This window comes from Gymnogyps californianus, chromosome 28, assembly GCF_018139145.2.
Source record: "Gymnogyps californianus isolate 813 chromosome 28, ASM1813914v2, whole genome shotgun sequence".
Classification (NCBI taxonomy): domain Eukaryota; kingdom Metazoa; phylum Chordata; class Aves; order Accipitriformes; family Cathartidae; genus Gymnogyps; species Gymnogyps californianus.
In genome coordinates this window covers 1,941,273-1,965,188 of record NC_059498.1, presented here as the reverse complement: position 1 = coordinate 1,965,188, position 23,916 = coordinate 1,941,273, and the positions used below count along the sequence as shown (strand labels likewise).

The 23,916-nt window shown below is 58.6% G+C and overlaps 5 protein-coding genes and 1 pseudogene across 5 annotated transcripts; 3 read left to right on the top strand and 3 right to left on the bottom strand.

Moving 5' to 3' along the window:
- Positions 1-1,554: 1,554 nt before the first annotated feature.
- LOC127026745 (feather keratin 1-like) lies at positions 1,555-2,918 on the bottom strand (annotated as a pseudogene).
- A 3,157-nt stretch (positions 2,919-6,075) lies between these two features.
- LOC127026390 (feather keratin 1-like) lies at positions 6,076-6,808 on the top strand. The gene is made up of 2 exons (XM_050911610.1): positions 6,076-6,120; positions 6,482-6,808. The coding sequence occupies exon 2, from the start codon at positions 6,503-6,505 to the stop codon at positions 6,806-6,808; it is 306 nt and encodes a 101-aa protein (XP_050767567.1). The 5' UTR covers positions 6,076-6,120; positions 6,482-6,502.
- Positions 6,809-9,763: 2,955 nt separating this feature from the next.
- Positions 9,764-10,646, bottom strand: LOC127026744 (feather keratin 1-like). Its single transcript, XM_050912055.1, has 2 exons — positions 10,452-10,646; positions 9,764-10,090 (listed from the first exon to the last, which is right to left on the bottom strand). Exons 1-2 carry the CDS (start codon positions 10,644-10,646, stop codon positions 9,764-9,766), a joined length of 522 nt encoding a protein of 173 aa, XP_050768012.1.
- Positions 10,647-11,129: 483 nt separating this feature from the next.
- On the top strand, positions 11,130-15,024 carry LOC127026743 (feather keratin 1-like). The gene is made up of 4 exons (XM_050912054.1): positions 11,130-11,159; positions 11,293-11,376; positions 14,265-14,336; positions 14,698-15,024. Exons 1-4 carry the CDS (start codon positions 11,130-11,132, stop codon positions 15,022-15,024), a joined length of 513 nt encoding a protein of 170 aa, XP_050768011.1.
- A 2,956-nt stretch (positions 15,025-17,980) lies between these two features.
- Positions 17,981-19,348, bottom strand: LOC127026742 (feather keratin 1-like). The gene is made up of 3 exons (XM_050912053.1): positions 19,324-19,348; positions 18,669-18,745; positions 17,981-18,307 (listed from the first exon to the last, which is right to left on the bottom strand). The coding sequence occupies exons 1-3, from the start codon at positions 19,346-19,348 to the stop codon at positions 17,981-17,983; spliced, it is 429 nt and encodes a 142-aa protein (XP_050768010.1).
- LOC127026741 (feather beta keratin-like) lies at positions 19,347-23,239 on the top strand. The gene is made up of 4 exons (XM_050912052.1): positions 19,347-19,376; positions 19,510-19,593; positions 22,482-22,553; positions 22,913-23,239. Exons 1-4 carry the CDS (start codon positions 19,347-19,349, stop codon positions 23,237-23,239), a joined length of 513 nt encoding a protein of 170 aa, XP_050768009.1.
- Positions 23,240-23,916: the final 677 nt, after the last annotated feature.

The following is a 23,916-nucleotide window of genomic DNA, read 5'->3' as shown; positions in this document are numbered from 1 at the left end:
GAAAGACCTTGACCAAGTGGCGTGAGTTCAGCAGAGGGTGTCCCGGCTGGTGAGGAGCCGGAGCGCTTGGTTGGGGAGAAGAGGCTGTGGGCACGGGGCTTGCTGAGCGTGAAGAGAAGGCTTTGGTGGGAGCCCTAAGAGCAGCTTTGGAGTAGCTGTGGTGAGGTCCCCAGAAGACAGATCCAGGCTCGACACTGTGGCGGTGCGTGGCTGGAGGACTAGAGACACTGGGCTCACGTTGAAGGATGAGAGGTTTGGACTCGATAGGTGGAAAATGGTCTTCACCAAGAGGAGAGTCCAGCAGTGGCACAGGTTGCCTGGGGAGGTTGTGCAGTCACCCGCCTTGGACGCTCATGGCTGACTGATCTTGGAGCAAGGGGTTGGGCCCGATGACCTCTGGAGGTCCTTTCCAACGTGATTATGCTATGATGCTATGGCCCCAGGACCGCCTTTTTGTGCTTCTGCCCATTGGGGACAGGGCCAGGAATGAGGAGGAGGGGCTCATCTTCCCAGCCGAGGAGACAGGCAGTATGCAGGAGCTCTCTGGAATGCTCTGTGGAAGGAAACAAATGAGTGCAAAAAGCATCGCTGCAGCAGCTAGAAGACCACAAGACCTGTGGACCCCAGCTGTTGGGACAATGTTTTCCCAAAGATGCTGTGGCAGTATGTTCCCTTACTGTTCTCAGGCTTTTGTTTTCCAGCTGGTCTTCTCCTCACCCCGCAACTCTAATCTCAGTGCTGTGGTGAGGAGAGGTTCCCCTAGGCTTTCCGGGGAAGGTATTGCCTCTGCCTTGTCAATAACACATTCATCCCTGCTCCTCCTGACTACTGGCTTCACAATGTTGAGCTTTCCAAGGAAAAAGAAAAGGCGTGCACATCAAAGCGATGGTAGTGACTGAACTACGTTGGGTCATTCTATCCCGGAATAGCCCACCTAGGCAGAGAAGTTTAGTAACGAGCGGGTACACCCAATTCACGACTAAGCATACTCATGCAAACGTGTGTTGACAATCACAGCAACACCGTCCCAACAGCCCTCCCAGAACCACCCGTGAGCCACATCTCTCTCCCTGGGCATCTTGGGAGAGGGTCTGCAGGGGAAAGGACGAGACGAAGGCATGGGCTAGGATGCAGCAGAACTTTAATGTGTCAAAAGAGGGAAACGAGGTCGATCCGAGTGGAGGCCCCAGTGCAGGGAGCGCCAAGGCAGAAAGGAGTCTGCGCCCCATAGCTGTGGCAGAGGTCCTGCCAGGTGTCCGTCTGCCTGCCCCACAGAGGGAGCAGGGCCAGCAGGTCTTCCGTAGGCTGCCTTTGTGGAGCTCACAGCCCAGGGGAGCACGAGAGAACAAGGACACGGGAGGGAAAGGAGAGAGTGGACGAGGGGAAAGGCCGGCATGGGCCATGCTTTCCGAGAGCCCAGGCTGGCCCCGTCCTTTTGCACGGGGTGCTGGGGTTGCTCAGCCCCTCTGAAAGCAGCAAGCGCATGCTCTGTCGCCAGTGCGGTACCATCTTGTGGGTGCCTGGGGGCCTTCCCCAGGGCCATCGCCAGCAGCTTTAGCAGGGGAGACACCTCCTGCCGCAGAGGCTGCCGCCAAGCCGGAGAAGCCAAAGCCCCCGGAGGAGATGGGCACTCCCTCAGAGCTGAGGATGCTGCCAACGGCAGCGGAGGTGGAGGATCCCACGGCGGTGTTCTGTGGGAAGGAGCTGAGGATGGGGCCGGGCAGGGTCACCACCACAGCAGGGGGCTGGATGGCGATGGTGGAGTCCTGGCACTGCCTGACACAGGGCTCATTGCAGCTGTTGGCCAGCGGGGTCGGGCCACAGGGCTGGCATGGCAGGCACTGGTTGTAGCAGGACATGTCTCGGGGCCGCAGGTGCACCTGGGAGAGAGGGCAGGGGGAAGCAGAGCAGGGGAGATGGGTGAGGAGCAGCCTGTCACCCCACCACGAGGGAGCCAAGGCACGAGCTGGAGACGAGAGTTGGAGGCTGTGTAGGGAGGCCACAGGCTTTGCCTTCCCTCAGAAGAGCCCCGCCGAGAGTGACCAAGCCCAGGGAGATCCCACCTCCCCATAGCTGAGGACACACCGCAGCCAAGACCCAGCCATGACACACCTTCTGCTCCCTTTCCTCTCCCATGACAAGCAGTGCCAAGACCCCACACGGGACAAAGGGGCAAGGATGCACTGAGAAATCCCAAAGGAGGAGGAGGAGGCGGAGGAGAAAGGGCTTCAGACTCACCTTGTTCCAAGGAGGTGGAGGCAAGAGGAGTGGATGAGAGAGGGAGGAGAAGGGCCCGCTTTTATACTGCTCCTGCACTGCCCAGGCACACAGTCACTGCACGCGGGCAGCAATTTTCCAACAGACTCACCTCCAAAGCAAAATATCCTACTTAATGGCACAGGTTGTGTCTTGGTTTCCGTCAATGCTACCATTTCCTTTCCTCATTTCTGACATTCCTGGTCTGCCATGCAGGCTCCTTTCACGTGCTGGGATGAGAGGCCAAAAGGATATCCCAGGCAGAATCGTGTCCGTGCAGGCAGAAGACAACGAGTCCCAAGTGCTGGAGGGGTCCCATGCAGGCCGGGGGTGTTGGCTTGGTGCAGTGAAGTGCGCTTGTTTGCAACTCCCTTTGCAGGAAGCGGCCCAGCACTGCCCCGCACTGCACACGTCAGCAGAGCACCCAAAGGCTCCTCTTTTTAAGGATGTGCCACGTGCTTCTCTCTCCTCCCTGTCTCTCAGCTCGCTGCAACAGTGACCGGCCGTTGCATCCCTGGGCAGCCAGGCTGTGCCAATGGTTTTGTCTGCCTTCCTCTTGATGCCCGTTTGTTCTGGGGAGAACGTTTGCCAGGCTGCCTGAGTATGGAGGGCTGGGGTTAGGAAAGCCAAAGCCCACCTGGCGTTGAATCGGCAAAGCACATGGAGGCGAAGAAGAAGGTCTTCTTCCAGGTAGGTCGTCAGCAAAAGCAAAGCTTGGGCAAAGGCAACCCCAGCGTTGAACGGGGCAGCTTGCCTGAGGAGAGGAGATAACAGGAAAGGTGGAGATACTCAAAGGGTTCTTGGCCTTGGTCTTTCCTGGTAGGTTTTGCTGTTGAGAATTCGGGCTCCTGACATTCCTCGGAACGCCTGGAGCGGGAAGACTTACTCAGAGTAGAGGAGGATCAGGTGTGGGAACATTTGAACAGATTGGAGTGACACGGTGTCCCTACAAGGCCACTCTCAACTCCCTTTGAAAGTCACAGCAGTCACGGAATGCATCTGAGGACTGGAAGAGAGGCAGTGGGCTCCTGTCTTCAAGAAGGGCACGAAGGAGGAGCCGGGGAATGACAGGCCCGTCAGCGTCCCCTCGATCCCTGCAAAGGTGACGGAGCAAATCATGCCAGAAGCCTTTTCCGAACATGAAAGGACAAGAAGGGGATTGTGAGTGGTCAGCATGGATTTATGGAGGGGAATGCAGGCCTGACCAACCTCACGGCCTCCTTTGGTGACGTGCCTGGCTCCGGTGGGTGAGGGAAGTGCAGCAAATGTTGTTCATCTCATCTAACCAAGGCTTTTGATGCTGTCTGCTGTAACCGTCCTTACAGGCCAACTGATGAAATACCGGCTGGGGACGAGGGCAGTGCAGGGGATTGAAATCTGGCAGGGCTGCTGGTGTCCAAGGGTCGTGATGAGTGGCACCAATTCCAGGCGGAGGCCAGTCACTCTTGGTGCACCGCAGGGATCCAGACTAGGGTGAGTATTGTTTAAGCCCTTTTTTAATGACCTGCGGGGTTGGGAGGTTGACACCCTCAGCAAGTCTGCAGATGAGACGCAGCTTGGGGGAGGAGGGCGTTGATCGAGCAGACAGCTGTCCTCTGCTGTTCAGAGGGATGTTGAGAGGCTGGAGACATGGGCAGACAGGAATGTCCTGAGGTTCAGCCAAGGGAAATGCAGACACCTCTTTGTGCAAAGTCCTGCAGTGGGGGAGGAAGAACCTCATGCACCTCACTACAGGCTGGGGCCGATGGGCTGCAAAAGAGCTTTGCAGCTGAGGACGTGGGTCCTGGTGGACACCGTGAGGCAGCCCTGCGCCCTTGCAGCAACGGCATCCAACAGCATCCTGGGCTGCATGAGGAAGAGGGTTGCTATCAGATGGCGGAAGGTGATCCCTCTTCACTGCTCAGCACTGCTGAGACCACAACTGCCATGAAATGCGTCGAGCTCGCGGCTCTTCGGTAGGAGAGACGCACTGCCATCCCGGAGTGCAGCAAAGGGCCACACAGGCGAGCAAAGAATATTAAAGCAAAGCTCGTCTGGCTTTGAGTCTTGCAAGGGGCATCGAGAGAAACAGGCCACAAGCGTCAAGAGCAACATCCAGTCCTACAAGAGCAGCTGAAGACTGATGGAGGAAAATGTGGGCCCGCTGCTGAGTGGGGCAGCTGATTTCCTGAAGAGCGGACAGAGAGCAGGCTGTGGGGAGTCAATGCCTTCTCTGTCTCAGTCTTCACCTGCAAGGTCTCCCAGGCCGCTGTGGACTCTGAAAGAGTTGAAGGAAGGAGGGGGAGCCTTTGCAGCAGCGGGTGGGCATCAAATCAAGGCCTGCCTGGGAAAAGGCGACCCGTACATACCAGCTGATATGCTCCAGGGCAGAGCTGCCGTACAGGTAGACCTAGACGGGGTGGAGGAATGGGCCCACAGGAGCCTCATGGCATTCAAGGAAGACAAATGGCAAGTCCTGCACCTGGAAAGGAAGAACGTCTTGCATCAGTACAGACTGGGGACAGAACTATGCTACGATCTTAGAGCCCACAGACCTCCTCCGGGTAGATCTGCCCGCGGGGGCAGGGTCAGCACTGGGGAGAGAGTGGGAGCGTGGAAGGGAACGGATGCAGAGGCCTCATCTTCCTGGCCAAGGAGACGGGGCTGTGGTGAGGAGCTCTCCTGAATACTCCGCGGAGGGAAAGAAAGGGTTGCAGAAAACATCTCCCCGCCGGCTGGGACTCATCCCTGAGTCCCAGGCGATACATCTTCTCCTGGCATTAGGGCTTCAGCACGCCTCCCCTCCCGTGCCCCAGAGGCCTCCTCAGCCAGGAGCACAAACGAGCTCCGTTGGGGAGGCAAGAAAAGTTCTTCCAACGGCCCAGGGAGTGAGGGCTGGCAGAACCCTGCAGTGCGCCGTGCCTGGGGATGCTCGGGGAGGGGAGGTGCTCAGAAGGGCCCTGGGTACAAAACCAGCTCTCAGACTACATCGAGGAGGCGATGCGCTTCCCTGCCCTGCAGAGATGGAGGCAGCTGGGACGCGTTCCAGGAGGGGAAGGGAATGCCTTCAGTAGGCAAGCTTCCTGGGACAGACTCTCCCTACCTGTGGCGAGTCACACTCTAATTTTGGATTGGCTGTGTGCCAGCCTTTTGGTGTGAGGCCAAGTCGGGAGTGCGTGCTGTCGGCAGGCCCGTGTCCCCCGCAGGGCTGAATTCCCCTGCGGCCAGGGCAGCTCCATCCCAGCCCCGGGAAAACGAGCTCTGAGCACTGGGCTGTACCCAAGTACACAGCTCCAGGAAGCCGTAATGGCCGTTGCTCTCAGCATGACCTTCTTGCCGGCACTCCCACAGCTCGAGGGGATTGCAGGATGGTCAATGTGTTTGGAAAAGTGGGCAGGCCATTGTGTCTCTTGCTGGTCAGAGTCCAAAGCACGCGGCCAAAGTGCATGGTGGTGTGAGGAGAGTGGGAGGAACAAGATGTTGTCCCGAGCCCCAACACACCCCTCAGGTAGTGAGGAAGAATCCAACAACACGGGGCTCCACTTGGGACTCGTTGTCTTCTGCCTGTACTGCTGCGTTCCTGCACTGGAAATCCTTGGGCTTCTCATCCCGGCACTTGAAAGGAGCCTGCATGGCCTAGTGGGCATGTCAGAAACGAGGAAATGAAATGGCAGTGTTGATGAAAACCAAAGCACAACCTGTGCCATTAAGTAGGATATTTTGCTTTGAGTGAGTCTTGTTTGCAACTCCTGGAGGTGAGTCTGTTGGAAAATTACCGCCTGCGTGCAGTGACTGTGCGCCTGGGGCGGTGCAGGAGCAGTATAAAAGCGGCCCTTCTCCTCCCTCTCTCATCCACTCCTCTCGCCTCCACCTCCTTGGAACAAGGTGAGTCTGAAGCCCTTTCTCCTCCGCCTCCTCCTCCTCCTTTGGGATTTCTCAGTGCATCCTTGCCCCTTTGTCCCATGCAGGGTCTTGGCACTGCTTGTCATGGGAGAGGGAAGGGAGCAGAAGGTGTGTCATGGCTGGGTCTTGGCTGCGGTGTGTCCTCAGCTATGGGGAGGTGGGGATCTCCCTGGGCTTGGTCACTCTCGGCGGGGCTCTTCTGAGGGGCAGGCGAAGCCTGTGGGCCTCCCTACACAGCCTCCAACTCTCGTCTCCAGCTCGTGCCTTGGCTCCCTCGTGGTGGGGTGACAGGCTGCTCCTCACCCATCTCCCCTGCTCTGCTTCCCCCTGCCCTCTCTCCCAGGTGCACCTGCGGCCCCGAGACATGTCCTGCTACAGCCAGTGCCTGCCATGCCAGCCCTGCGGCCCGACCCCGCTGGCCAACAGCTGCAATGAGCCCTGTGTCAGGCAGTGCCAGGACTCCACCATCGCCATCCAGCCCCCTGCTGTGGTGGTGACCCTGCCCGGCCCCATCCTCAGCTCCTTCCCACAGAGCACCGCCGTGGGATCCTCCACCTCCGCTGCCGTTGGCAGCATCCTCAGCTCTGAGGGAGTGCCCATCTCCTCCGGGGGCTTTGGCTTCTCCGGCTTGGGCGGCAGCCTCTGCGGCAGGAGGTGTCTCCCCTGCTAAAGCTGCTGGCGATGGCCCTGGGGAAGGCCCCCAGGCACCCACAAGATGGTACCGCACTGGCGACAGAGCATGCGCTTGCTGCTTTCAGAGGGGCTGAGCAACCCCAGCACCCCGTGCAAAAGGACGGGGCCAGCCTGGGCTCTCGGAAAGCACGGCCCATGCCGGCCTTTCCCCTCGTCCACTCTCTCCTTTCCCTCCCGTGTCCTTGTTCTCTTGTGCTCCCCTGGGCTGTGAGCTCCACAAAGGCAGCCTAGGGAAGACCTGCTGGCCCTGCTCCCTCTGTGGGGCAGGCAGACGGACACCTGGCAGGACCTCTGCCACAGCTATGGGGCGCAGACTCCTTTCTGTCCCTGGTGCTCCGTGCACTGGGGCCTCCACTCGGATCGACCTCGTTTCCCTCTTTTGACTCATTAAAGTTCTGCTGCATCCCAGCCCATGCCTTTGTCTCGTCCTTTCCCGTGCAGACGCTCTGCCAAGATGCCCAGGGAGAGAGGTGTTTCCTCGGGGTGCTTCTGATAGGGAGTTTTGGAGATGGTTTTGCAGTGGTTGTTAACACAATGATTGTTAATTGAAAGACTGTGGGCAGTCTTTCCAAAGTAGCTGTTCTTTGGAGAACGGCTGGGCATCGGTGTGCTGGTGCGAGGTGGTGGGTGATTGCACCCTCACTCGTCTTTTTCTCTTTTTTCCCTTCCCGTCTTAGAGTGTCCTGATCCTGACCCCGTGGTATTTTGCTCTCTTGCTCTTCCAATTCTGCCGCCATCCCACTGAGACAGCAGATCGAGAGAACAGCTGGTGGGTGCTTAGTGCTGGTCACCACACAACACAGGCCCCCAGGCAGTGCATGTGGTCCTTGCCCTGCTCCTTCCCTGTCTGCGCCCAGGGCTTCCTGGGAAAGTTTCTGGAGAGGGGGAGGCAGGGAGAGACATAGGGCAGGAAGAGAGGCAGCGGGTGCAGGCTGAGTGTCTCGGAGGGCTGTCCAGGAGCTCTCCAAAGCAGTGCGGTGACCAGCAGCAAAGGCTGCAGAGAGACTGGCAGCTGAGGAAGAGGAGCTGCTGAACTGCTGCAGGGCACAGCTGGACAAGAAGAGACACGTCCGCCCAGTGCCCCGCTTGGCAGCTGGCTTGGTAGCAACCAGCCCTGTCTCCCCACGAATCCCTGAGCCTCTGAGAAGCAGCAGCCCAAAAGCAGGGCCAGGAAAAGGTGCTTTTGCGGTAAGGCCATCAAAACAGGTGCGACTCCTAGCACTGTTCCTGGACACCAAGGACTGTCCTCAACATCCTGGGCAATATGAGCAGGACCTGAGCTAGGAGATAGAGGGTGGTGACTATCCCACTGTGCTCAGCACTCACCTGATGGCATCTAGAGTGCTGCTCTAATACAAGAATGACGTAACGCAAGAAAGACCTTGACCAAGTGGCGTGAGTTCAGCAGAGGGTGTCCCGGCTGGTGAGGAGCCGGAGCGCTTGGTTGGGGAGAAGAGGCTGTGGGCACGGGGCTTGCTGAGCGTGAAGAGAAGGCTTTGGTGGGAGCCCTAAGAGCAGCTTTGGAGTAGCTGTGGTGAGGTCCCCCAGAAGACAGATCCAGGCTCGACACTGTGGCGGTGCGTGGCTGGAGGACTAGAGACACTGGGCTCACGTTGAAGGATGAGAGGTTTGGACTCGATAGGTGGAAAATGGTCTTCACCAAGAGGAGAGTCCAGCAGTGGCACAGGTTGCCTGGGGAGGTTGTGCAGTCACCCGCCTTGGACGCTCATGGCTGACTGATCTTGGAGCAAGGGGTTGGGCCCGATGACCTCTGGAGGTCCTTTCCAACGTGATTATGCTATGATGCTATGGCCCCAGGACCGCCTTTTTGTGCTTCTGCCCATTGGGGACAGGGCCAGGAATGAGGAGGAGGGGCTCATCTTCCCAGCCGAGGAGACAGGCAGTATGCAGGAGCTCTCTGGAATGCTCTGTGGAAGGAAACAAATGAGTGCAAAAAGCATCGCTGCAGCAGCTAGAAGACCACAAGACCTGTGGACCCCAGCTGTTGGGACAATGTTTTCCCAAAGATGCTGTGGCAGTATGTTCCCTTACTGTTCTCAGGCTTTTGTTTTCCAGCTGGTCTTCTCCTCACCCCGCAACTCTAAATCTCAGTGCTGTGGTGAGGAGAGGTTCCCCTAGGCTTTCCGGGGAAGGTATTGCCTCTGCCTTGTCAATAACACATTCATCCCTGCTCCTCCTGACTACTGGCTTCACAATGTTGAGCTTTCCAAGGAAAAAGAAAAGGCGTGCACATCAAAGCGATGGTAGTGACTGAACTACGTTGGGTCATCTATCCCGGAATAGCCCACCTAGGCAGAGAAGTTTAGTAACGAGCGGGTACACCCAATTCACGACTAAGCATACTCAATGCAAACGTGTGTTGACAATCACAGCAACACCGTCCCCAACAGCCCCTCCCAGAACCACCCGTGAGCCACATCTCTCTCCCTGGGCATCTTGGGAGAGGGTCTGCAGGGGAAAGGACGAGACAAAGGCATGGGCTGGGATGCAGCAGAACTTTAATGTGTCAAAAGAGGGAAATGAGGTCGATCCGAGTGGAGGCCCCAGTGCAGGGAGCACCAAGGCAGAAAGGAGTCTGCGCCCCATAGCTGTGGCAGAGGTCCTGCCAGGTGTCCGTCTGCCTGCCCCACAGAGGGAGCAGGGCCAGCAGGTCTTCCGTAGGCTGCCTTTGTGGAGCTCACAGCCCAGGGGAGCACAAGAGAACAAGGACACGGGAGGGAAAGGAGAGAGTGGACGAGGGGAAAGGCCGGCATGGGCCGTGCTTTCCGAGAGCCCAGGCTGGCCCCGTCCTTTTGCACGGGGTGCTGGGGTTGCTCAGCCCCTCTGAAAGCAGCAAGCGCATGCTCTGTCGCCAGTGCGGTACCATCTTGTGGGTGCCTGGGGGCCTTCCCCAGGGCCATCGCCAGCAGCTTTAGCAGGGGAGACACCTCCTGCCGCAGAGGCGGCTGCCCAAGCCGGAGAGGCCAAAGCCCCCGGAGGAGATGGGCACTCCCTCAGAGCTGAGGATGCTGCCAACGGCAGCGGAGGTGGAGGATCCCACGGCGGTGCTCTGTGGGAAGGAGCTGAGGATGGGGCCGGGCAGGGTGACCACCACGGGGGAGGGCTGGATGACGACGGTGGAGTCCTGGCACTGCCTGACACAGGGCTCATTGCAGCTGTTGGCCAGCGGGGTCGGGCCACAGGGCTGGCATGGCAGGCACTGGTTGTAGCAGGACATGTCTCGGGGCCGCAGGTGCACCTGGGAGAGAGGGCAGGGGGAAGCAGAGCAGGGGAGATGGGTGAGGAGCAGCCTGTCACCCCACCACGAGGGAGCCAAGGCACGAGCTGGAGACGAGAGTTGGAGGCTGTGTAGGGAGGCCCACAGGCTTTGCCTGCCCCTCAGAAGAGCCCCGCCGAGAGTGACCAAGCCCAGGGAGATCCCCACCTCCCCATAGCTGAGGACACACCGCAGCCAAGACCCAGCCATGACACACCTTCTGCTCCCTTCCCTCACCCATGACAAGCAGTGCCAAGACCCTGCATGGGACAAAGGGGCAAGGATGCACTGAGAAATCCCAAAGGAGGAGGAGGAGGCGGAGGAGAAAGGGCTTCAGACTCACCTTGTTCCAAGGAGGTGGAGGCGAGAGGAGTGGATGAGAGAGGGAGGAGAAGGGCCCGCTTTTATACTGCTCCTGCACTGCCCCAGGCACACAGTCACTGCACGCAGGCAGCAATTTTCCAACAGACTCACCTCCAAAGCAAAATATCCTACTTAATGGCACAGGTTGTGTCTTGGTTTCCGTCAATGCTACCATTTCCTTTCCTCATTTCTGACATTCCTGGTCTGCCATGCAGGCTCCTTTCACGTGCTGGGATGAGAGGCCAAAGGATATCCCAGGCAGAATCGTGTCCGTGCGGGCAGAAGACAACGAGTCCCAAGTGCTGGAGGGGTCCCATGCAGGCCGGGGGTGTTGGCTTGGTGCAGTGAAGTGCGCTTGTTTGCAACTCCCTTTGCAGGAAGCGGCCCAGCACTGCCCCGCACCGCACACGTCAGCAGAGCACCCAAAGGCTCCTCTTTTTAAGGATGTGCCACGTGCTTCTCTCTCCTCCCTGTCTCTCAGCTCGCTGCAACAGTGACCGGCCGTTGCATCCCTGGGCAGCCAGGCTGTGCCAATGGTTTTGTCTGCCTTCCTCTTGATGCCCGTTTGTTCTGGGGAGAACGTTTGCCAGGCTGCCTGAGTATGGAGGGCTGGGGTTAGGAAAGCCAAAGCCCACCTGGCGTTGAATCGGCAAAGCACATGGAGGTGAAGAAGAAGGTCTTCTTCCAGGTAGGTCGTCAGCAAAAGCAAAGCTTGGGCAAAGGCAACCCCAGCGTTGAACGGGGCAGCTTGCCTGAGGAGAGGAGATAACAGGAAAGGTGGAGATACTCAAAGGGTTCTTGGCCTTGGTCTTTCCTGGTAGGTTTTGCTGTTGAGAATTCGGGCTCCTGACATTCCTCGGAACGCCTGGAGCCGGGAAGACTTACTCAGAGTAGAGGAGGATCAGGTGTGGGAACATTTGAACAGATTGGAGTGACACGGTGTCCCTACAAGGCCACTCTCAACTCCCTTTGAAAGTCACAGCAGTCACGGAATGCATCTGAGGACTGGAAGAGAGGCAGTGGGCCTCCTGTCTTCAAGAAGGGCACGAAGGAGGAGCCGGGGAATGACAGGCCCGTCAGCGTCCCCTCGATCCCTGCAAAGGTGACGGAGCAAATCATGCCAGAAGCCTTTTCCGAACATGAAAGGACAAGAAGGGGATTGTGAGTGGTCAGCATGGATTTATGGAGGGGAATGCAGGCCTGACCAACCTCACGGCCTCCTTTGGTGACGTGCCTGGCTCCGGTGGGTGAGGGAAGTGCAGCAAATGTTGTTCATCTCATCTAACCAAGGCTTTTGATGCTGTCTGCTGTAACCGTCCTTACAGGCCAACTGATGAAATACCGGCTGGGGACGAGGGCAGTGCAGGGGATTGAAATCTGGCAGGGCTGCTGGTGTCCAAGGGTCGTGATGAGTGGCACCAATTCCAGGCGGAGGCCAGTCACTCTTGGTGCACCGCAGGGATCCAGACTAGGGTGAGTATTGTTTAAGCCCTTTTTTAATGACCTGCGGGGTTGGGAGGTTGACACCCTCAGCAAGTCTGCAGATGAGACGCAGCTTGGGGGAGGAGGGCGTTGATCGAGCAGACAGCTGTCCTCTGCTGTTCAGAGGGATGTTGAGAGGCTGGAGACATGGGCAGACAGGAATGTCCTGAGGTTCAGCCAAGGGAAATGCAGACACCTCTTTGTGCAAAGTCCTGCAGTGGGGGAGGAAGAACCTCATGCACCTCACTACAGGCTGGGGCCGATGGGCTGCAAAAGAGCTTTGCAGCTGAGGACGTGGGTCCTGGTGGACACCGTGAGGCAGCCCTGCGCCCTTGCAGCAACGGCATCCAACAGCATCCTGGGCTGCATGAGGAAGAGGGTTGCTATCAGATGGCGGAAGGTGGTCCCTCTTCACTGCTCAGCACTGCTGAGACCACAACTGCCATGAAATGCGTCGAGCTCGCGGCTCTTCGGTAGGAGAGACGCACTGCCATCCCGGAGTGCAGCAAAGGGCCACACAGGCGAGCAAAGAATATTAAAGCAAAGCTCGTCTGGCTTTGAGTCTTGCAAGGGGCATCGAGAGAAACAGGCCACAAGCGTCAAGAGCAACATCCAGTCCTACAAGAGCAGCTGAAGACTGATGGAGGAAAATGTGGGCCCGCTGCTGAGTGGGGCAGCTGATTTCCTGAAGAGCGGACAGAGAGCAGGCTGTGGGGAGTCAATGCCTTCTCTGTCTCAGTCTTCACCTGCAAGGTCTCCCAGGCCGCTGTGGACTCTGAAAGAGTTGAAGGAAGGAGGGGGAGCCTTTGCAGCAGCGGGTGGGCATCAAATCAAGGCCTGCCTGGGAAAAGGCGACCCGTACATACCAGCTGATATGCTCCAGGGCAGAGCTGCCGTACAGGTAGACCTAGACGGGGTGGAGGAATGGGCCCACAGGAGCCTCATGGCATTCAAGGAAGACAAATGGCAAGTCCTGCACCTGGAAAGGAAGAACGTCTTGCATCAGTACAGACTGGGGACAGAACTATGCTACGATCTTAGAGCCCACAGACCTCCTCCGGGTAGATCTGCCCGCGGGGGCAGGGTCAGCACTGGGGAGAGAGTGGGAGCGTGGAAGGGAACGGATGCAGAGGCCTCATCTTCCTGGCCAAGGAGACGGGGCTGTGGTGAGGAGCTCTCCTGAATACTCCGCGGAGGGAAAGAAAGGGTTGCAGAAAACATCTCCCCGCCGGCTGGGACTCATCCCTGAGTCCCAGGCGATACATCTTCTCCTGGCATTAGGGCTTCAGCACGCCTCCCCTCCCGTGCCCCAGAGGCCTCCTCAGCCAGGAGCACAAACGAGCTCCGTTGGGGAGGCAAGAAAAGTTCTTCCAACGGCCCAGGGAGTGAGGGCTGGCAGAACCCTGCAGTGCGCCGTGCCTGGGGATGCTCGGGGAGGGGAGGTGCTCAGAAGGGCCCTGGGTACAAAACCAGCTCTCAGACTACATCGAGGAGGCGATGCGCTTCCCTGCCCTGCAGAGATGGAGGCAGCTGGGACGCGTTCCAGGAGGGGAAGGGAATGCCTTCAGTAGGCAAGCTTCCTGGGACAGACTCTCCCTACCTGTGGCGAGTCACACTCTAATTTTGGATTGGCTGTGTGCCAGCCTTTTGGTGTGAGGCCAAGTCGGGAGTGCGTGCTGTCGGCAGGCCCGTGTCCCCCGCAGGGCTGAATTCCCCTGCGGCCAGGGCAGCTCCATCCCAGCCCCGGGAAAACGAGCTCTGAGCACTGGGCTGTACCCAAGTACACAGCTCCAGGAAGCCGTAATGGCCGTTGCTCTCAGCATGACCTTCTTGCCGGCACTCCCACAGCTCGAGGGGATTGCAGGATGGTCAATGTGTTTGGAAAAGTGGGCAGGCCATTGTGTCTCTTGCTGGTCAGAGTCCAAAGCACGCGGCCAAAGTGCATGGTGGTGTGAGGAGAGTGGGAGGAACAAGATGTTGTCCCGAGCCCCAACACACCCCTCAGGTAGTGAGGAAGAATCCAACAACACGGGGCTCCACTTGGGACTCGTTGTCTTCTGCCTGTACTGCTGCGTTCCTGCACTGGAAATCCTTGGGCTTCTCATCCCGGCACTTGAAAGGAGCCTGCATGGCCTAGTGGGCATGTCAGAAACGAGGAAATGAAATGGCAGTGTTGATGAAAACCAAAGCACAACCTGTGCCATTAAGTAGGATATTTTGCTTTGAGTGAGTCTTGTTTGCAACTCCTGGAGGTGAGTCTGTTGGAAAATTACCGCCTGCGTGCAGTGACTGTGCGCCTGGGGCGGTGCAGGAGCAGTATAAAAGCGGGCCCTTCTCCTCCCTCTCTCATCCACTCCTCTCGCCTCCACCTCCTTGGAACAAGGTGAGTCTGAAGCCCTTTCTCCTCCGCCTCCTCCTCCTCCTTTGGGATTTCTCAGTGCATCCTTGCCCCTTTGTCCCATGCAGGGTCTTGGCACTGCTTGTCATGGGAGAGGAAAGGGAGCAGAAGGTGTGTCATGGCTGGGTCTTGGCTGCGGTGTGTCCTCAGCTATGGGGAGGTGGGGATCTCCCTGGGCTTGGTCACTCTCGGCGGGGCTCTTCTGAGGGGCAGGCGAAGCCTGTGGGCCTCCCTACACAGCCTCCAACTCTCGTCTCCAGCTCGTGCCTTGGCTCCCTCGTGGTGGGGTGACAGGCTGCTCCTCACCCATCTCCCCTGCTCTGCTTCCCCCTGCCCTCTCTCCCAGGTGCACCTGCGGCCCCGAGACATGTCCTGCTACAGCCAGTGCCTGCCATGCCAGCCCTGCGGCCCGACCCCGCTGGCCAACAGCTGCAATGAGCCCTGTGTCAGGCAGTGCCAGGACTCCACCATCGCCATCCAGCCCCCTGCTGTGGTGGTGACCCTGCCCGGCCCCATCCTCAGCTCCTTCCCACAGAGCACCGCCGTGGGATCCTCCACCTCCGCTGCCGTTGGCAGCATCCTCAGCTCTGAGGGAGTGCCCATCTCCTCCGGGGGCTTTGGCTTCTCCGGCTTGGGCGGCAGCCTCTGCGGCAGGAGGTGTCTCCCCTGCTAAAGCTGCTGGCGATGGCCCTGGGGAAGGCCCCCAGGCACCCACAAGATGGTACCGCACTGGCGACAGAGCATGCGCTTGCTGCTTTCAGAGGGGCTGAGCAACCCCAGCACCCCGTGCAAAAGGACGGGGCCAGCCTGGGCTCTCGGAAAGCACGGCCCATGCCGGCCTTTCCCCTCGTCCACTCTCTCCTTTCCCTCCCGTGTCCTTGTTCTCTTGTGCTCCCCTGGGCTGTGAGCTCCACAAAGGCAGCCTAGGGAAGACCTGCTGGCCCTGCTCCCTCTGTGGGGCAGGCAGACGGACACCTGGCAGGACCTCTGCCACAGCTATGGGGCGCAGACTCCTTTCTGTCCCTGGTGCTCCGTGCACTGGGGCCTCCACTCGGATCGACCTCGTTTCCCTCTTTTGACTCATTAAAGTTCTGCTGCATCCCAGCCCATGCCTTTGTCTCGTCCTTTCCCGTGCAGACGCTCTGCCAAGATGCCCAGGGAGAGAGGTGTTTCCTCGGGGTGCTTCTGATAGGGAGTTTTTGGAGATGGTTTTGCAGTGGTTGTTAACACAATGATTGTTAATTGAAAGACTGTGGGCAGTCTTTCCAAAGTAGCTGTTCTTTGGAGAACGGCTGGGCATCGGTGTGCTGGTGCGAGGTGGTGGGTGATTGCACCCTCACTCGTCTTTTTCTCTTTTTTCCCTTCCCGTCTTAGAGTGTCCTGATCCTGACCCCGTGGTATTTTGCTCTCTTGCTCTTCCAATTCTGCCGCCATCCCACTGAGACAGCAGATCGAGAGAACAGCTGGTGGGTGCTTAGTGCTGGTCACCACACAACACAGGCCCCCAGGCAGTGCATGTGGTCCTTGCCCTGCTCCTTCCCTGTCTGCGCCCAGGGCTTCCTGGGAAAGTTTCTGGAGAGGGGGAGGCAGGGAGAGACATAGGGCAGGAAGAGAGGCAGCGGGTGCAGGCTGAGTGTCTCGGAGGGCTGTCCAGGAGCTCTCCAAAGCAGTGCGGTGACCAGCAGCAAAGGCTGCAGAGAGACTGGCAGCTGAGGAAGAGGAGCTGCTGAACTGCTGCAGGGCACAGCTGGACAAGAAGAGACACGTCCGCCCAGTGCCCCGCTTGGCAGCTGGCTTGGTAGCAACCAGCCCTGTCTCCCCACGAATCCCTGAGCCTCTGAGAAGCAGCAGCCCAAAAGCAGGGCCAGGAAAAGGTGCTTTTGCGGTAAGGCCATCAAAACAGGTGCGACTCCTAGCACTGTTCCTGGACACCAAGGACTGTCCTCAACATCCTGGGCAATATGAGCAGGACCTGAGCTAGGAGATAGAGGGTGGTGACTATCCCACTGTGCTCAGCACTCACCTGATGGCATCTAGAGTGCTGCTCTAATACAAGAATGACGTAACGCAAGAAAGACCTTGACCAAGTGGCGTGAGTTCAGCAGAGGGTGTCCCGGCTGGTGAGGAGCCGGAGCGCTTGGTTGGGGAGAAGAGGCTGTGGGCACGGGGCTTGCTGAGCGTGAAGAGAAGGCTTTGGTGGGAGCCCTAAGAGCAGCTTTGGAGTAGCTGTGGTGAGGTCCCCCAGAAGACAGATCCAGGCTCGACACTGTGGCGGTGCGTGGCTGGAGGACTAGAGACACTGGGCTCACGTTGAAGGATGAGAGGTTTGGACTCGATAGGTGGAAAATGGTCTTCACCAAGAGGAGAGTCCAGCAGTGGCACAGGTTGCCTGGGGAGGTTGTGCAGTCACCCGCCTTGGACGCTCATGGCTGACTGATCTTGGAGCAAGGGGTTGGGCCCGATGACCTCTGGAGGTCCTTTCCAACGTGATTATGCTATGATGCTATGGCCCCAGGACCGCCTTTTTGTGCTTCTGCCCATTGGGGACAGGGCCAGGAATGAGGAGGAGGGGCTCATCTTCCCAGCCGAGGAGACAGGCAGTATGCAGGAGCTCTCTGGAATGCTCTGTGGAAGGAAACAAATGAGTGCAAAAAGCATCGCTGCAGCAGCTAGAAGACCACAAGACCTGTGGACCCCAGCTGTTGGGACAATGTTTTCCCAAAGATGCTGTGGCAGTATGTTCCCTTACTGTTCTCAGGCTTTTGTTTTCCAGCTGGTCTTCTCCTCACCCCGCAACTCTAAATCTCAGTGCTGTGGTGAGGAGAGGTTCCCCTAGGCTTTCCGGGGAAGGTATTGCCTCTGCCTTGTCAATAACACATTCATCCCTGCTCCTCCTGACTACTGGCTTCACAATGTTGAGCTTTCCAAGGAAAAAGAAAAGGCGTGCACATCAAAGCGATGGTAGTGACTGAACTACGTTGGGTCATCTATCCCGGAATAGCCCACCTAGGCAGAGAAGTTTAGTAACGAGCGGGTACACCCAATTCACGACTAAGCATACTCAATGCAAACGTGTGTTGACAATCACAGCAACACCGTCCCCAACAGCCCCTCCCAGAACCACCCGTGAGCCACATCTCTCTCCCTGGGCATCTTGGGAGAGGGTCTGCAGGGGAAAGGACGAGACAAAGGCATGGGCTGGGATGCAGCAGAACTTTAATGTGTCAAAAGAGGGAAATGAGGTCGATCCGAGTGGAGGCCCCAGTGCAGGGAGCACCAAGGCAGAAAGGAGTCTGCGCCCCATAGCTGTGGCAGAGGTCCTGCCAGGTGTCCGTCTGCCTGCCCCACAGAGGGAGCAGGGCCAGCAGGTCTTCCGTAGGCTGCCTTTGTGGAGCTCACAGCCCAGGGGAGCACAAGAGAACAAGGACACGGGAGGGAAAGGAGAGAGTGGACGAGGGGAAAGGCCGGCATGGGCCGTGCTTTCCGAGAGCCCAGGCTGGCCCCGTCCTTTTGCACGGGGTGCTGGGGTTGCTCAGCCCCTCTGAAAGCAGCAAGCGCATGCTCTGTCGCCAGTGCGGTACCATCTTGTGGGTGCCTGGGGGCCTTCCCCAGGGCCATCGCCAGCAGCTTTAGCAGGGGAGACACCTCCTGCCGCAGAGGCGGCTGCCCAAGCCGGAGAGGCCAAAGCCCCCGGAGGAGATGGGCACTCCCTCAGAGCTGAGGATGCTGCCAACGGCAGCGGAGGTGGAGGATCCCACGGCGGTGCTCTGTGGGAAGGAGCTGAGGATGGGGCCGGGCAGGGTGACCACCACGGGGGAGGGCTGGATGACGACGGTGGAGTCCTGGCACTGCCTGACACAGGGCTCATTGCAGCTGTTGGCCAGCGGGGTCGGGCCGCAGGGCTGGCATGGCAGGCACTGGTTGTAGCAGGACATGTCTCGGGGCCGCAGGTGCACCTGGGAGAGAGGGCAGGGGGAAGCAGAGCAGGGGAGATGGGTGAGGAGCAGCCTGTCACCCCACCACGAGGGAGCCAAGGCACGAGCTGGAGACGAGAGTTGGAGGCTGTGTAGGGAGGCCCACAGGCTTCGCCTTCCCCTCAGAAGAGCCCCGCCGAGAGTGACCAAGCCCAGGGAGATCCCCACCTCCCCATAGCTGAGGACACACCGCAGCCAAGACCCAGCCATGACACACCTTCTGCTCCCTTCCCTCTCCCATGACAAGCAGTGCCAAGACCCTGCATGGGACAAAGGGGCAAGGATGCACTGAGAAATCCCAAAGGAGGAGGAGGAGGCGGAGGAGAAAGGGCTTCAGACTCACCTTGTTCCAAGGAGGTGGAGGCGAGAGGAGTGGATGAGAGAGGGAGGAGAAGGGCCCGCTTTTATACTGCTCCTGCACTGCCCCAGGCGCACAGTCACTGCACGCAGGCAGCAATTTTCCAACAGACTCACCTCCAAAGCAAAATATCCTACTTAATGGCACAGGTTGTGTCTTGGTTTCCGTCAATGCTACCATTTCCTTTCCTCATTTCTGACATTCCTGGTCTGCCATGCAGGCTCCTTTCACGTGCTGGGATGAGAGGCCAAAGGATATCCCAGGCAGAATCGTGTCCGTGCGGGCAGAAGACAACGAGTCCCAAGTGCTGGAGGGGTCCCATGCAGGCCGGGGGTGTTGGCTTGGTGCAGTGAAGTGCGCTTGTTTGCAACTCCCTTTGCAGGAAGCGGCCCAGCACTGCCCCGCACCGCACACGTCAGCAGAGCACCCAAAGGCTCCTCTTTTTAAGGATGTGCCACGTGCTTCTCTCTCCTCCCTGTCTCTCAGCTCGCTGCAACAGTGACCGGCCGTTGCATCCCTGGGCAGCCAGGCTGTGCCAATGGTTTTGTCTGCCTTCCTCTTGATGCCCGTTTGTTCTGGGGAGAACGTTTGCCAGGCTGCCTGAGTATGGAGGGCTGGGGTTAGGAAAGCCAAAGCCCACCTGGCGTTGAATCGGCAAAGCACATGGAGGCGAAGAAGAAGGTCTTCTTCCAGGTAGGTCGTCAGCAAAAGCAAAGCTTGGGCAAAGGCAACCCCAGCGTTGAACGGGGCAGCTTGCCTGAGGAGAGGAGATAACAGGAAAGGTGGAGATACTCAAAGGGTTCTTGGCCTTGGTCTTTCCTGGTAGGTTTTGCTGTTGAGAATTCGGGCTCCTGACATTCCTCGGAACGCCTGGAGCCGGGAAGACTTACTCAGAGTAGAGGAGGATCAGGTGTGGGAACATTTGAACAGATTGGAGTGACACGGTGTCCCTACAAGGCCACTCTCAACTCCCTTTGAAAGTCACAGCAGTCACGGAATGCATCTGAGGACTGGAAGAGAGGCAGTGGGCCTCCTGTCTTCAAGAAGGGCACGAAGGAGGAGCCGGGGAATGACAGGCCCGTCAGCGTCCCCTCGATCCCTGCAAAGGTGACGGAGCAAATCATGCCAGAAGCCTTTTCCGAACATGAAAGGACAAGAAGGGGATTGTGAGTGGTCAGCATGGATTTATGGAGGGGAAAGCAGGCCTGACCAACCTCACGGCCTCCTTTGGTGACGTGCCTGGCTCCGGTGGGTGAGGGAAGTGCAGCAAATGTTGTTCATCTCATCTAACCAAGGCTTTTGATGCTGTCTGCTGTAACCGTCCTTACAGGCCAACTGATGAAATACCGGCTGGGGACGAGGGCAGTGCAGGGGATTGAAATCTGGCAGGGCTGCTGGTGTCCAAGGGTCGTGATGAGTGGCACCAATTCCAGGCGGAGGCCAGTCACTCTTGGTGCACCGCAGGGATCCAGACTAGGGTGAGTATTGTTTAAGCCCTTTTTTAATGACCTGCGGGGTTGGGAGGTTGACACCCTCAGCAAGTCTGCAGATGAGACGCAGCTTGGGGGAGGAGGGCGTTGATCGAGCAGACAGCTGTCCTCTGCTGTTCAGAGGGATGTTGAGAGGCTGGAGACATGGGCAGACAGGAATGTCCTGAGGTTCAGCCAAGGGAAATGCAGACACCTCTTTGTGCAAAGTCCTGCAGTGGGGGAGGAAGAACCTCATGCACCTCACTACAGGCTGGGGCCGATGGGCTGCAAAAGAGCTTTGCAGCTGAGGACGTGGGTCCTGGTGGACACCGTGAGGCAGCCCTGCGCCCTTGCAGCAACGGCATCCAACAGCATCCTGGGCTGCATGAGGAAGAGGGTTGCTATCAGATGGCGGAAGGTGGTCCCTCTTCACTGCTCAGCACTGCTGAGACCACAACTGCCATGAAATGCGTCGAGCTCGCGGCTCTTTGGTAGGAGAGACGCACTGCCATCCCGGAGTGCAGCAAAGGGCCACACAGGCGAGCAAAGAATATTAAAGCAAAGCTCGTCTGGCTTTGAGTCTTGCAAGGGGCATCGAGAGAAACAGGCCACAAGCGTCAAGAGCAACATCCAGTCCTACAAGAGCAGCTGAAGACTGATGGAGGAAAATGTGGGCCCGCTGCTGAGTGGGGCAGCTGATTTCCTGAAGAGCGGACAGAGAGCAGGCTGTGGGGAGTCAATGCCTTCTCTGTCTCAGTCTTCACCTGCAAGGTCTCCCAGGCCGCTGTGGACTCTGAAAGAGTTGAAGGAAGGAGGGGGAGCCTTTGCAGCAGCGGGTGGGCATCAAATCAAGGCCTGCCTGGGAAAAGGCGACCCGTACATACCAGCTGATGTGCTCCAGGGCAGAGCTGCCGTACAGGTAGACCTAGACGGGGTGGAGGAATGGGCCCACAGGAGCCTCATGGCATTCAAGGAAGACAAATGGCAAGTCCTGCACCTGGAAAGGAAGAACGTCTTGCATCAGTACAGACTGGGGACAGAACTATGCTACGATCTTAGAGCCCACAGACCTCCTCCGGGTAGATCTGCCCGCGGGGGCAGGGTCAGCACTGGGGAGAGAGTGGGAGCGTGGAAGGGAACGGATGCAGAGGCCTCATCTTCCTGGCCAAGGAGACGGGGCTGTGGTGAGGAGCTCTCCTGAATACTCCGCGGAGGGAAAGAAAGGGTTGCAGAAAACATCTCCCCACCGGCTGGGACTCATCCCTGAGTCCCAGGCGATACATCTTCTCCTGGCATTAGGGCTTCAGCACGCCTCCCCTCCCGTGCCCCAGAGGCCTCCTCAGCCAGGAGCACAAACGAGCTCCGTTGGGGAGGCAAGAAAAGTTCTTCCAACGGCCCAGGGAGTGAGGGCTGGCAGGACCCTGCAGTGCGCCGTGCCTGGGGATGCTCGGGGAGGGGAGGTGCTCAGAAGGGCCCTGGGTACAAAACCAGCTCTCAGACTACATCGAGGAGGCGATGCGCTTCCCTGCCCTGCAGAGATGGAGGCAGCTGGGACGCGTTCCAGGAGGGGAAGGGAATGCCTTCAGTAGGCAAGCTTCCTGGGACAGACTCTCCCTACCTGTGGCGAGTCACACTCTAATTTTGGATTGGCTGTGTGCCAGCCTTTTGGTGTGAGGCCAAGTCGGGAGTGCGTGCTGTCGGCAGGCCCGTGTCCCCCGCAGGGCTGAATTCCCCTGCGGCCAGGGCAGCTCCATCCCAGCCCGGGAAAACGAGCTCTGAGCACTGGGCTGTACCCAAGTACACAGCTCCAGGAAGCCGTAATGGCCGTTGCTCTCAGCATGACCTTCTTGCCGGCACTCCCACAGCTCGAGGGGATTGCAGGATGGTCAATGTGTTTGGAAAAGTGGGCAGGCCATTGTGTCTCTTGCTGGTCAGAGTCCAAAGCACGCGGCCAAAGTGCATGGTGGTGTGAGGAGAGTGGGAGGAACAAGATGTTGTCCCGAGCCCCAACACACCCCTCAGGTAGTGAGGAAGAATCCAACAACACGGGGCTCCACTTGGGACTCGTTGTCTTCTGCCTGTACTGCTGCGTTCCTGCACTGGAAATCCTTGGGCTTCTCATCCCGGCACTTGAAAGGAGCCTGCATGGCCTAGTGGGCATGTCAGAAACGAGGAAATGAAATGGCAGTGTTGATGGAAACCAAAGCACAACCTGTGCCATTAAGTAGGATATTTTGCTTTGAGTGAGTCTTGTTTGCCACTCCTGGAGGTGAGTCTGTTGGAAAATTACTGCCTCGCGTGCAGTGACTGTGCGCCTGGGGCGGTGCAGGAGCAGTATAAAAGCGGGCCCTTCTCCTCCCTCTCTCATCCACTCCTCTCGCCTCCACCTCCTTGGAACAAGGTGAGTCTGAAGCCCTTTCTCCTCCGCCTCCTCCTCCTCCTTTGGGATTTCTCAGCGCATCCTTGCCCCTTTGTCCCATGCGGGGTCTTGGCACTGCTTGTCATGGGAGAGGGAAGGGAGCAGAAGGTGTGTCATGGCTGGGTCTTGGCTGCGGTGTGTCCTCAGCTATGGGGAGGTGGGGATCTCCCTGGGCTTGGTCACTCTCGGCGGGCTCTTCTGAGGGAAGGCGAAGCCTGTGGGCCTCCCTACACAGCCTCCAACTCTCGTCTCCAGCTCGTGCCTTGGCTCCCTCGTGGTGGGGTGACAGGCTGCTCCTCACCCATCTCCCCTGCTCTGCTTCCCCCTGCCCTCTCTCCCAGGTGCACCTGCGGCCCCGAGACATGTCCTGCTACAGCCAGTGCCTGCCATGCCAGCCCTGCGGCCCGACCCCGCTGGCCAACAGCTGCAATGAGCCCTGTGTCAGGCAGTGCCAGGACTCCACCGTCGTCATCCAGCCCTCCCCCGTGGTGGTCACCCTGCCCGGCCCCATCCTCAGCTCCTTCCCGCAGAGCACCGCCGTGGGATCCTCCACCTCCGCTGCCGTTGGCAGCATCCTCAGCTCTGAGGGAGTGCCCATCTCCTCCGGGGGCTTTGGCCTCTCCGGCTTGGGCGGCCGCCTCTGCGGCAGGAGGTGTCTCCCCTGCTAAAGCTGCTGGCGATGGCCCTGGGGAAGGCCCCCAGGCACCCACAAGATGGTACCGCACTGGCGACAGAGCATGCGCTTGCTGCTTTCAGAGGGGCTGAGCAACCCAGCACCCCGTGCAAAAGGACGGGGCCAGCCTGGGCTCTCGGAAAGCACGGCCCATGCCGGCCTTTCCCCTCTTCCACTCTCTCCTTTCCCTCCCGTGTCCTTGTCCTCTTGTGCTCCCCTGGGCTGTGAGCTCCACAAAGGCAGCCTAGGGAAGACCTGCTGGCCCTGCTCCCTCTGTGGGGCAGGCAGACGGACACCTGGCAGGACCTCTGCCACAGCTATGGGGCGCAGACTCCTTTCTGTCCCTGGTGCTCCGTGCACTGGGGCCTCCACTCGGATCGACCTCGTTTCCCTCTTTTGACTCATTAAAGTTCTGCTGCATCCAGCCCTTGCCTTTGTCTCGTCCTTTCCCGTGCAGACGCTCTGCCAAGATGCCCAGGGAGAGAGGTGTTTCCTCGGGGTGCTTCTGATAGGGAGTTGTTGGAGATGGTTTTGCAGTGGTTGTTAACACAATGATTGTTAATTGAAAGACTGTGGGCAGTCTTTCCAAAGTAGCTGTTCTTTGGAGAACGGCTGGGCATCGGTGTGCTGGTGCGAGGTGGTGGGTGATTGCACCCTCACTCGTCTTTTTCT